The sequence below is a fragment of the Solanum verrucosum genome, unplaced genomic scaffold, assembly GCF_900185275.1.
Source record: "Solanum verrucosum unplaced genomic scaffold, falcon-dt-bn FXZP01000072.1, whole genome shotgun sequence".
NCBI classification, from domain to species: domain Eukaryota; kingdom Viridiplantae; phylum Streptophyta; class Magnoliopsida; order Solanales; family Solanaceae; genus Solanum; species Solanum verrucosum.
Window position 1 is genome coordinate 776,293 of NW_026020208.1, and position 14,032 is coordinate 790,324.

At 31.3% G+C, this 14,032-nt stretch overlaps 3 protein-coding genes across 4 annotated transcripts in view; 2 read left to right on the plus strand and 1 right to left on the minus strand.

Moving 5' to 3' along the window:
* The window catches only part of LOC125830205 (HMG1/2-like protein), a 185,001-nt gene that overhangs the window by 34,062 nt on the left and 136,907 nt on the right, over positions 1-14,032 (plus strand). The window lies entirely within an intron of this gene.
* LOC125830187 (cation/H(+) antiporter 2-like) lies at positions 1,639-6,107 on the plus strand. 2 transcript variants are annotated; one of them, XM_049509382.1, is made up of 4 exons: positions 1,639-1,824; positions 2,673-3,668; positions 4,366-5,282; positions 5,776-6,107. In XM_049509382.1, exons 1-4 carry the CDS (start codon positions 1,657-1,659, stop codon positions 6,065-6,067), a joined length of 2,373 nt encoding a protein of 790 aa, XP_049365339.1. In that variant the 5' UTR covers positions 1,639-1,656; the 3' UTR covers positions 6,068-6,107. The 2 variants fall into 2 exon arrangements, with proteins under 2 accessions (XP_049365339.1, XP_049365340.1); XM_049509383.1 differs by having other exon boundaries at positions 1,683-1,828.
* Positions 8,116-9,123, minus strand: LOC125830196 (uncharacterized). The gene has a single exon (XM_049509394.1). It carries the CDS (start codon positions 9,121-9,123, stop codon positions 8,116-8,118), a length of 1,008 nt encoding a protein of 335 aa, XP_049365351.1.

Sequence of the window (14,032 nt, forward strand, 5' to 3'; positions counted from 1 at the left end):
ACAAATGATTTGATATAAGTAAACAAAATAATTTTGAAGGCCAGGGAGGTTGGGTTGATTAACACATGCATCTCACATGATTCGTTTTATAAAATGCGTGGATTTATCTATTCAATATTATGATAATTTAAATATTTATTTATACACGTTCAAAGTTGATGAATAAAAATGTCAGTCGAGAGTTGAGACTAAACAACATACTTATGTATTATATTGTTCCTCAAAACATATCATACATATATGCATACTCTAGCGGGCATACATACATGCACTAAAAACTACAAATGTGAATGGATGGTCAATAAAGTGGATTGAAGATCATAAAATATCGAATTCAAATTTCAATCGAGAAAAAAAATAGTAGATAGTTTTTTTCCTATTTATCCTAATTTTGATGGACAAAATTTGTCTAGGCATAATACATAAGTGTGCCCTTTCACTTAGTCTCAACTGACATTTATATCTTCTAATGTTGAGTGTACACAAGTATGCAAACACTTTAACTTGCATAAAATTGAACAAATAAACATGCATCTTATATGGCGTCCCTATATAACAATTTGTGTCCTACATGTATTATGCTACGTAGGATGCATGTGGATCCGCTTGTTCAATTTTATATAAGTTTAAGTGTCTACTTGTGCACATTTGCTTTATAGATACCGGTCAGGGCTGTTCAAAATCAAACTGAGCCCGCTAATCTGATTTTTTTTATTATTGATTTATAGATCATGAGTCATTGATTTAGTGGTTTCAGTAACGATTTTGATTTTTTTAAATTATCGGATTATCGATTCTTAACGGTTTGAGATTTTTTTCTTAACGGGTTACCCGATAACCCGATAACCCGATAGTAAATTAAATAATTATATTTATACCATTTGGTATAAAATCCATGACTTATTAGAGTTTGATTTCATACTTTTATTTCGACTGTTTCAAACTCTCGGTTATTCTACAATATAACAATGTTGAACAAGATGCAATATGTCGACTCATGTGCATGGTTCATTTGATTTGTCATCTTGTTTCTAAGTGAATTTCAATGACATTCGAACTGATTGTTAACCGATAAGGCAATAACCAATAACTCAATATCTTAATGGTTCTATAACAGTTTGATATGTCTTCAAACTGATAACCGATAAGTCGAACCGATAAACTTCAAAACTAAACCGAACCAACCGCTACATACACCTAATGCCATCTGAAACCAAATTAAAACACATATTTATATACTATACCAATTATCTAATACCCATAATTTTCCCTTTGATTATGTAACTCATTTAACCCGACCCAAACATAAATCAATCCGTCCATTTAACACTCCCGAGTCTAACAACAAAATTAAACACACAAACAAGCAAAGGGTAAAGCAAATACACGAGACAACATCCGCTAATAACGGATTCGAAAACAAAGAAGAAAAAAAAAAGAAAGTTAGCAAATCCACTGCCCTGTTTTCGCACTTTGTTTGCACAAATGGTTACAACAAAGAAGAAAGAAGAAAAAACAGAGCAACAAATAAGAAGAGGAAGGTTTGTGAGGGGAGGAAGAAGAAATTTTATCTCTTTTTTCATTCCTCCTCTCTCATCCTTCTTCACAATGTTATTGCTATCACATTCTTGAAAAAAATTCAAACAAAATTTGATCATGGCTGCTGCTACAGAGCAAATGGCCGCGGCGGGTTCTTGTAATCAAGAATTGTTCAATCCTATTATTAGTATGGGATGGCAGTATTCTTTGATTCTTGTGATTTCTCATATTCTTCAGATTTTGCTCAGGCCATTAGGACAAGCTTCACCCATTGTTCAAATTCTCGTAAGTATGTCATATCTTCACACAGTGTTTTTTACAAACACATGGTGTGCATGCATACATTTCTATTGATAGCCCCAAATGTGTAGGATCTTGAATTAGGGATCTTGTAATCAATAAGATTAGAAAGACAAGAAATGGAGGGCGAAATAGATAAAACTTTATAGCTAAAAAGGTCATATGGTGGTCTAATGTTGCATAGCTATGTTGTTCGGACTCTTTAAAAATGTAGATGGATGAATGGGAGAATTTATTGCCTAAATTATGCGATACGTGAACCCGTTGTCCCTCTGTATTTTATGTATATATTTTCTAGAATTGGTATAATATTATCTGATGGCATTCACGCTACAAGAAAGCTTAATGGTGCACTTGGTTGAATATAAGAGATATTTACTTAAAGAGACTAGGGATCAATTTCCACTTAATATGTTTTTTCCTTCTTTTACTTAGTGGTGCATTTATATCGTAGAAATCCTAGATTCGCCTCTGGACGGATGCGTGTTAGAGGAATGAAGGAACCAACTGCGTGAATCGCCCATATACATTCGGATTCCTAGAGAAACTAGAATAGAAGAGTCTATCAACTCTTTTTTAAAATTTTAGAAGGTTTAAATAAGTGTGTGTAGACACAATGTTCTTTGTCTTTTTAGTGGAGATCTGCTCTGATGCCTACGGGACATAGGTGTGACAACATTTTTTGAGAGTCTCAGCAACATAGTGCTGAAGTGATTTAAAATTTTGAGAGTGCACGAAGACGAAATATGGCTCAAATTGATAACTTTGTTTTTGAATGGACATGGGGTAACTTGTTTCTTGTTCTTACATATTCTGTTTGGTTGATTACACAGGCGGGGTTCTTGATGGGTCCCTCGGGGTTTTCACGAATCAAAGCAGTAGAGGAGTTTTTCATTCAAAGTTATAATTCGGGTTACTATGAATTCATGGCGTTAATTTTTAGAACTATAATCATGTTCCTGATTGGTCTTGAGACGGACTTCCCTTATCTTATGCGCAACATACGCCCAGCAAGCATTATTGCATGTGGCAGCAGTTTAGGATGTACTGTCTTTGCAAGTGCTGTCACTTTCTTAGTATTTCAAGAGACAGCTTCCCATGGTTCTTCATTCATAATGGCCTTAATGATCATAATAACCTTAGCCAATGCAGCATCACCAATTGTTGTCCGCGTGGCAGCGGACCTTAAGTTTGGAACTTCTGAGACTGGCAAGTTGGCTATATCTTCTTCCTTGATAACCGATGCATATTCGGTGTTTCTATTGTTTATACTTTCAGAGTTCAAGTCAACTTCAATTGCAAAATGGATCTTTTTCTTTTTTCTCTATTTTCTTATTGTTGGTGTAGTTATTGTAATCAATATGTATCTAGCTAATTGGTTGAATAGGAGGAATAGGAACAAAAAGTACCTTGGAAATACTGAAATATTTATACTTGTAGCGATTCTCTATATCGCTGCTATGGCTCTCGAGCAGCTTGGATTCAGCAGCATTATAGCTTCTTTCCTCATTGGCTCAATGTTTCCTAGAGGAGGGAAAGCAGCTCGAACTTTGTTGATCAAACTCACATATCCAATTCACAATTTCATATTTCCAATCTACTTTGGCAACCATGGTTTCAGGGCAAATATAACTAAGCTGAAAAATCTGCGTAACTTTATGGTATTCTCTATCCTTATTTTGTCAAGCATCGGAGGGAAGATTGTTGGAACACTGGCAGCTTGCTTTCACCTAAAGATCCCTTACAGAGAGGGGGTGCTTCTTTCTTTTATGATGAATCTAAAAGGTCATGTTGATATTCTAGCATTGACGATTGGCTTGGCGAATGACGTAAGTTTTCCTTTCCAAGATTTCTTCGAATAAGCATGAAATAGAACTTAAAGCTTATGTTAAATGGTTTTATATATCTTGCATGATTTTTTGTGTTCATTATAAACCTACAAAGCTTATGTTTGGTTAGTTTTATACCTTAAAAGGATTTCATTAAGTAGATTGGTTGATGTCAAGTTTCATACTTAAAAGAAATTGTTAAATGGAGAAACGTGAAGTATCAATCTAATCTTATACAATAACTCCATTCAAATGCGCTATTTAATCAAGAAACACCTTGTTTTAATGAGTATAAGCAGGAGCGGAGCTAGGTAGGGCGAAGGGGGTTCATCCAAACCAATGAACCCCCTTCGACGGAAAATGACACTGTTTATACATGGTTAAATTTTTTTTTTTTGTATATAGATTAGATATTGAACCCCTTTGGCTTCTTCGTGTGTTCACATTTCATATTTTGCACCCCTTAGTGGAAATTCTGGCTCCGCCATTGTGTAGAAGGCAAAAGAATTGTGCCTTTTCAAGTGCTTATTTATCCTTTTAACGACAATGTTAAAGTGGCATGTTAGCAAGCTCATGGAAAGTCTCATGCTGTGAGATAATAATGTTGTTATTTCCTACCTTCTTACAGTTAGATATCTAATACCTTTTACCTATCTACTATATTAGTAGCATGAAATAAGTTTGCGCAAATTTGCAGCTTGTTTCGAGCCAGAATTTCTATGACGTGATGATAGCAACAATTATTGTGAATACATTGATATGGGGACCAATAGTAGCTTTCATGGTGAGAAGAGAAAGTGATATTATTGGGTACAGGCAAATATATTTTGAATCCCATAATCCAGAAACCGAACTACGAATACTTACTTGTGTGCATAGTCCCCGTCCAGTGGCAACTATGCTAGGACTTGTTGCAGCCTCCAGAGGGCCAAGAGAAGTTCCAATAACCCCTTACTTGATGCATCTCGTTGAGCTGCCTGGTAAAAAAAAGACTAATTTGATGTACAATCAACGAGAAGACGATGAACTAAGTGATGAAGATGATTATGGTGGGAATGATGTTGTTGAGATAAATGATGCCATGGATATGTTCACTAGTGAGACAGGGTTATTGGTTCAACAGATTAAAGCTGTGTCTCCGTTTTCACGTATGCATGCAGATGTTTGTAACACTGCTGAAGACATAAGAGCATCTATCGTTGTCCTTCCTTTCCACAAACACCAGAGAATCGATGGGAAGCTAGAGAACGGTAAACAAGGCATACGAACTACAAATCAGAAAGTTCTTCGTCATGCCCCATGTTCAGTTGCCATTCTTATTGACAGGGGACTTACAGCCGGGTGCTTAAATCCTTCGGGTTCTGACTCTCTGCAACACATTGCTATCTTATTTTTTGGCGGACCTGATGATCGTGAAGCATTAGGCTTTAGTAAACGTCTTGGTATGGATCATCACGTAAATCTCACCATAATTAGGTTCCTTCCCTCATCTTCAAGAGGACAAATTTCAGGTGTCAATATTGCTCACAAAACGGATGATGTCTTGATGGCAATACCAAATGACGAAGTAGAGAAAGAAACAGATGGCGCAATTTTGGCAGATTTCCATAGCAGGTAATAAGAAAGCCTTTTTACATATCTAACATGCTAGTACTTTATCGCCTTTTACTCTGTATATACTTTATAGGCATAATACATAAATAGACACTCAAATTTGGCCTCAGCGGACAATTAAACACTCCAACTTTGAGTATGCACATCTAGACACCTCAACTCGTCTCCACTATGTTAGTTGAATAGTCCCAACTTACAAAATGATTATCTAGACACCTCCAAAATTTATGTTTCATGTGAACATTGGGTGTCCACGAGACACATTAAGGACAACGAGTTGGAGTGTTTAGTTGTTAGTTGTAACCAAGTTGAGGTGTTCTTTCAAAGTTGGAGCGTTTACTTGCTAGTTGAGGCCAAGTTTGAGTGTCTGTTTACGCATTATTCCTACTTTATATGTGAATATTCTTTCCATAAATAGCGAAAGCAGTTGTTGTTAAGTTGATATATTCTCATTCCTGTGTGATAATTGATAGCAATTTTTCGAAATGATCAGGTATGTGGCGACAGGTCAAGTAGGATATGTGGAAAAGGTTGTAGAAAATGGCGCAGATACAGCGTCTGCGTTGAGAGACATGGCTGAAATGTATTCATTGTTCATAGTAGGGAAGGACGGGAGAGGACATTCAATACTAACAACTGGAATGAGTGATTGGGAAGAATGTCCAGAGCTCGGTAAAGTAGGCGATTTTTTGGCTTCTCCAGAATTTGATATTAGTGGTTCAGTTCTTGTTGTTCAGCAGTATAGACCTTCAAAGAATGATGACGACGACGATGATGACAAATAATAGAATTTCTTAGCTAGGTTTATAAACATTTCTTTTTATTTTTTTGTACATTGTATTTTACCTCAATTCTCTACCTTGTTACACTCTTATGTTTTGCAAGGAAAAAGAAGGTTGCCTCACTTTATTTTTGCAAAAATCAAGCCTTGGCTTGAGAGTTAGGACTTTAATTTGAAATGGATGTTCTTAGGCAAGACAACATGCATGTCGAATTGATGGTTGTAGAACGTCATCATTCTGTGAGTTTCATACCTAAATTATCGAGTGTTCACAAAATCTTCCGTACCTATCATGAACTCATATTAAAATACCAACCGGAGATATATGACATCACGCTCCAAAAACTACTCCAAAGATATTCAAGTGACGGTACATATGAAAATTGGATTGACTCTCGTAATTCAAAAAAGATCAGTCCCATTACCTTTCATAAATCAAAACTATACAATTTACTAATGAATAAATTAAATTCACGCTCAAGACAATTTATTCAAATAAGATAAACTAAGCAAATATGACTTAAAAAAACAGTGGAATTAAATTGATGAGAAGGTAATATACTATTTACAAAAACCAAAAATCTCTTCTTTTCCCTCTCATATATTTAGTAGGAGAAAATAAAAGTTAGAAGTGTAAAAAACTGAAATTTTTTGACTCATTTTCTTTAATGTTTTCCACATTTAATGTTTGGCAATGCTCCTGAAAACAACTTATTTTTAGAAGCACTTTTTTAAAATGATTTTTTAGAAAAGTGTATTTGAAAAACAAAATTGTGTTTGGGTTATTCATTTGAAATATGTTTTTGATAAACAAATTGTGTTTGATTAATCATTTTTAAAAAGTGCTTTTGAGAGTCAAATTACATAAGATGACAAGTATCAATGTACCTTTAATATTAAGATTATTTTATAGAGAAAAAATATTTTAAATATCTATTATGAAAGTATTAAGTAGTTTTATTTTTATTAAATTAATATGTATATAATTCAAATTTTCAATCAATATTATACATATATAAATAAAAAAATAAATTAAATAGTAATACAATATTAACATAATAATTAATAATTTAATATAATTAGAAATATCAATTAACATAAATTTAAAATCTATTCCACAAATTAAATTACTATACATGAAAATTCACCACAAAAAAATAATAATTATAAGAGATATATTGGTAAATATGTATATATGAGTTATGACATTGATAGTTTGATCTTGAAAAAAATAATTTTCTGCTTTTGCTTAATTTTTTAGCTTCTTTCCAATTAAAAGTAGTTTTGCCTGTTAGCCAAACACCATAATTTTTTCAAAAAATACTTTTTTTTAGTCAAAATAAATATTTTTGACTTTCCGACCACAATGCTATGCTCTTAATGAGTAATGCATTTAGATACTTTTCAATTTTTAAAAAAGATAAACATAAATAGAAATAGAAATAAAGATAAAAGGACCAAAAATATTAGAAAAAAAATAAATGTCGCCTTTATGAATTATGATGAGATGCCCCACGACCTTTTCACCGACCACAATTATTATATATAATATATAATAATTGATTGAGTGATTGGTGATTTATTTGAATGATACGTGACCACAATAGCAAAAAAATAATAATATGAGATATATAAATTCGTGATCTTTTCATAAAATAAAAATATTTTAGGTATATATTTTTTGAAATTGATATGATATTAATTATAAGTGATTACTATAGCCCTTTACCACAATAATGTATAATTTTTTTTAGGAAGAAACAAAAAAGTGTGTTAAAAATGCCATAAACATTATTCAAACGCTATGAACGATTATTTGAAAGGGCAAAAAAACACTAATATATCAATAACACATAATATAGTACCCCAAAATTTACCGTATTTGTTTCATTACTCAAATAGCGCAATCATGTGCTAATTCAAACACGAATTACAGTGTATAATAAATTAACAATCTATGATCATACCTATATAAAAGATCGAATGAATAAAGATGTATCACAGACAGATACGAGATTGGTTTTCCGAGTGAATGAGAAGATTTTTATTTTCCTAAAAAGAACGTACACTTTTATAAGGAGAAGTTCTAATATTAGGACTTTTTCTAAAGAGACACATGTACTCACCAAAGAGTTTTTCAACCGTTGTTTCTTTTTTCTCTTTAGATAATTCGAGGTTGAACCACATTGGTGTACTAAATCCAAGTTCCTTCAAAATATTCAATAAAGAGCTTCTTGATCTACTCATGCATCTATATATTCCTTCTAAACCATTTTCAAAATTATCAAGATGAGCCTCAAATGGTTCGAGTCTGGTTTCCAAATCAATCTTTCCTTCTTGACCTTCACATGATCCCTTGTTTATCAATAACCGCGAAACCAATGACCATTTAGACACCTTTGGTTTCAAAAGTGGAACAGATAAGAATGACAAGAACATTTGAAACATGGAAATACGCATCGCGTTAGCTTCCTTAAGTGTTTTAATCATATCTACTGTGTCATGATCAGCATCTTTGGGTACCAATGCGCGTTCTGTATCTTGATCCATTTGCTTTAACACCACGACTAATCGTTTAGCCTCCTTCTTTACTTTCTTGCTACACGAATTGAATTTAGTCATGCTGGATTCCGTTGTTGAATCTTTTTTCCTCCTCTTAAGAGAGGATTGAAGATCGCGAACATTTTCTTTATAATGCAAAACAAGTTCCCTAGTAGTGCCACAAAGATCAAGCAGCCTTACTGATTTATCCAATAAATCTTCAACCATTTTCCCAAGACGATATTGGGAAAATGCTTGAAGAGTTTGAGGTAAGTTGAGTAAAACATTTACACATTTGTATAACTCCTCTAGACCAAGTAAACCGTTGTACATAACTTCTGCTGATGATGTGTTTGATACTTCTAATGCTTTGAGATTATTGATAGCTTCTTTAAGTTTTTCTGTGGTTTGATGTGAACATCCAGTGATACTACTGATTGATCGAACATGGTTAGAATGTGATCTTCCTGGTAAACTAATTGATCGAAAGTGGTTAGATTTCGAAATAGTACTAGGCATTGTTGGTGTTTTTATTTTTCTTGAGAGGAAAAAATATTTATGATGGGGACAACTATAACAATGTTTGTCATTTTTATAAGAGGAAAAAATAAAAATTAAATTTGTGTTTTGGAATAAGAATCTTATCAATTGCATATGATAGTAACATGAGCATTTCTTGGAATTTGGTAAGGTGCTACATATTTGCCCTGCAAGGTGTATAATAATTTAATCTTACATTGTCATTAAATTTTGAACATGGGTTACTGAGGTGGTGTGAGCTGGAGGAAGCGCAACAGAAGGATAATTAATTAATTATAAGTCATAATTATTATAATTTGTTCATAATGGAGATTCACAAATAAAATTAAAATATTTATATTTGTGCATGTATGGATGGCTGGCCATGTGTTTTCTTGATAAGTAATTAATTAAGACCCAACATTACTTGTGTAGTTGAGGTAGATTAACCAATTACTAGGAGTGATTAAACTTGATGTTCTTCTGATGTCTTGTGGGATAAGAATATGTTATCAAGACTTAAGACGTAAGTTTTATAAAGTGATAGTCGTTCAATCAATTACTAACTTAAATGAGGTTGTTGAGATGGATATATAGGATTACGAACGAAGGTATTCGAGATAAGGTGGGAGTGGTCTCCGACGTGGTGGACAAGATGAGGGAAGTGAGACTGAAATAGTTCGAACTTGTGAGGAGGAGATGCATAGATACTCCAGTGAGGAGGTGTTAGAGGTTGCCTATGGTGGGTATAAAGAGAGGTAAGGATATGCCGAAAAAGTATTGAAGAGATGATTAATTAGACATGATATGACACACGTGCAACTTTCGAAGTCATGACCTCAATAAGAGAGTATGAACATCTAAGATTAAGATAGAAAGTTAGTAATAAGTCACATTACTGTATTGTTATTATTACTCGCTTACAATTTTTGTCTTCAATTTTATTATTATTTATTGTTTCCTTTACTTTGATTATCGAATTTTTTTTATATTGCTACTTTATTTTCTGTTGGGTATTACTAATCATATTTTTATAAAGTTATTTTTATGTTTTTCTTCTTTAATTTAGTTAAGGTTGTGCAGGTAGGCCGTAAATTATGGAGAAATTATTTCTCTAAATTACTTCCTCTTTTTCATTTTTAATTGTCCATTATTTTAAAAAGGGAAAAAAATCTGATATATCTATCAACTTTGTCATTTAGAGTTAATATATCACTCGTTATGAAAGCGACACATATATACCCTTATCATTATACAAATAACTCACATATACCCTTACTGTTACAAAAGGAGCTCAAATACACACCATCATCTAACTGAAGTAGAAAAATTAGTTTCATATATGATCCTTGTAGCAAAGTTCAAGAAATATTTCATACATGAATTATTTTTTGACTTCTTTGATTATCATTATTTGAGTTTCTTATTTTTTTTCTTAATTTCATTCTTTAGTATAAAGAAAAAAATTTAAAACTAACTTTTTTGTGGGTTATTGTAATTTAGTTTTTGTATTTGTAAAAAAAAAAATTGAGGCATTTATAATAAATTTTACAAGAGAAATTATGAAACATAAATAAATTTGATCATCAAAATAATAAATTTAAATTAGTCTTTAAAATAATAGGATTAGGAATGAAGATATTTTAGACAACGTGGGAGTGACCTCCAACGTGTTGGACAAGATGAGGAACGTGAGACTGAAATAGTTCAAACATGAGAAGAAGAGATGCACAAATTAAATATCCCAGTGAGGAGGTATTAGAAGGTGACTATGATGGGTACAAGGAGAAGTAGGGAGATACTAAAAAAGTATTGAAGATATATAATTAATTAGACAGAATATGACACATGTGATACGTGTAAATTTCGAAGACATGACCTAAATAAGAAGGTATGAACATCAAGAATTAAGATAGAAAATTAACAGGAAGTCGATCATTATCGCGTTATCATGTATTGTTATTATTACTCTCCTACAATATTTGTCTTTAATTTTTAGCATTATAGAATGTTTTTCTTCTTTAATTTAGTTAGGGTTATGCAGGTAGTCCGTGAATTATGGAGAACTTATTTCTCTTAATTACTTCCACTGTTTCACTTTTAATTATCCATTATTTTAAAAATAAGTTTTCACTTTTACTTATTATTTTTAATATTTTAACAAAAAAATAGTTATATTTTCTCATGTTTTATCTTAACATTAACTGTTTATTTTCTCAAATTATTTTTCAATTATTTTTCAATTAATAAGAATAATATATTCTCTTTGTCCAACAATAGTTATCCGATATTGACTTGGCACACCCTTTAAGAAACAATAAATAATAGGAGTAATATTACTATTTATCATTTGACTTTATTAACTTTGATGTTTTGAGAAATGTGTTAGATGATAAATGGATTTAATAGCAAGGGTAAAATAGACACAAAGTAAATTATCTCTTGATTTTCTAAATTGGACAACTGTTTTTAATATAGTGGACAACTATTTTTGTACGGAGTGAGTAATAAAATAGTCATGTCAATTACTCCCTCCGTCCACTTTTAATTGCAGGCATACTAAAAATAGTTATCCCAAGCTTATTATCAATTTATACAATCAAGAAACAATTAGTCACTTATTTTCAATTCTACCCTTAATAATTAACTACTGTTTTCAAAAAGTACTGACCATAATGATTGATAGTAGGATTATATTAGTCAAATTACATCTCCTATTAAATTTTTCTTAAGGATTGTGCATGACCTTATCCTGAAATTAAAAGTGGACGGAGGGAATATTATTTTATTAATGAATGTGATAAATCTAAATATGCCAAGTAAAATGATCGCAAGAGCTAATTAATACTCCTTCTGTCCCTATTTACTTGTCCATTTTTTATTTGACACACCTATTAAGAAAAAAAATTGACATAATGAGTTTATCATTTTACCCCTATTAGTTGATAGAATTTCAAAATCAATTTACTCATTAAAAAGGTTCTGCCTTTTTCAAAAACATTTAACTCTCTAAATAAATTAAGAGTTTAATAGGTAAAAATATATTATCTTTTCTTGATTTGTTAAAAATAACAAGTATTCCTTCTGTCTCTAATTACTTGTCCACTTTTGAATTGACACACATATTAAGAAAACAATGATTGACATAGTAAATTTTCCATTTTGCCCCTGTTAATTATAAAGTGGGTGAATTAAAAACTAAAGATTTTCAAGTAGTTCTAACTTTTTTCAAAGTAAGTAATTGAGGATATAATAGGTAAAAAAAAATAAAAATTCTTGATTTGTCAAAATGAATAAGTAATTAGGAACCACTAAATAAATAAATAAATAATTAGAAACTGAGGAAATAAAAAGTCGAAATTGAACAACTCAAAGGAAACAGTGGGAGTATATTTACTCAATCCTGTCTTCATGTCATCATTTATGTACATTAAACTTTTTTCTTATTTATGATGATTTTTTAGAATTCTTTGTCTCGTTATCAGAAACATGAGTTTTTGTGCCTCATTTATTAATAATAAGTTTTATGAAATAAATTTAATAATTTCTTTACAATTATTTAGCTTTCGCCACTCGTTCAATTTATTACTCCTTCCGTCCACTTTATTTGTTTATTATATTAAAAATATATATTTATTTTTATATAGTAAAATCTCTTTAAATTAATATTATTGAAATCATAAAATATTATTATTTTATAGAGATATAATTTAATTTATAAATTAATATTTATTACTTAAAGAGTAGTTTTGAAATTCAATAAATATCAATTTTGATCACATCGTTTGGGATGAAGCCTCAAAGAATTTAAATGAACCCCCTTATGAAAATGACATTAATAAATTTGAGGTCATGATTAATAATCTCGGTTACCATAATAAAATGGATGTCAATAGCCTGCTAGATTACTTGGGTGAAAAAAATGATACATGTTTAGAGTTCAAGAGCTTAATTAGAAGAAATTGTGGATACCATCGGAGAAAACAATGTTGATGATGAAGTTAAAGACGATACAACCTTTGGAACCAATTGCGCATAATGAATCACTTATCGCATCTAAAATTCTTCACAATTTTTTGGTGTAATTCGGGAAGACAACACCGAAATTTTTGGTTGTAATAAGAAAATTTAGAGATGAGTTTAATTTCAACTAGAATTAAATTTTAACAAGAAAAAAATAAACACTAGAATCATATTTCACTAATTGTCTTAGATATTTTATAATTTTAAAGAATTTTAATTTATAGTATTAATGGGAGTTGGGACCATATATTTATATAGGGGTCTTCTGAAAATATATTATCTTATCGAAATTAATGATATTTTTTAATGGTCCAAGTTGGGGTTAGAGAAAAATATTATCTTAGTAAAACTGTAAGGGCTCGTTTGGTGTGAGGTATAATAACAAATAGTCCCGGGATTAAATTATAGTACCGCTTATTTTGTTGTTTGGTTGGCAAGTTCGGGATAACTTATCCCGGGATTAATAATTAGTACCGGGATAAGTTATCCCTCTCCTTGGGTGGTATAGTAATCCCGGGATAACTTATCCCGGGATAAAATAGGTAAATGACAAAAATGTCTCTTTCAACCCTTTTGTTATATCACTTTTTACATTAATGAAGGGCATTTTTGTAAACAAATAAATTGTTCTTAAAATTTATTATTTTGAATACAACAAACCAAACACTCAATAAAAAATAATCCCAACACAACTTATCCCATCATAACTAATCCCAACATAACTTATCCCAACATAACTTATCCCATCATAACTCATTTTCAAACCAAACGACCCCTAATTTGTTACTTCCTAGTTAATTACGTAGTACTAGTACTTATTAGTTATGAACATATATCCATATTATAGAAATAATAATATATTTGAGATCTAAACAAACAGAGATCC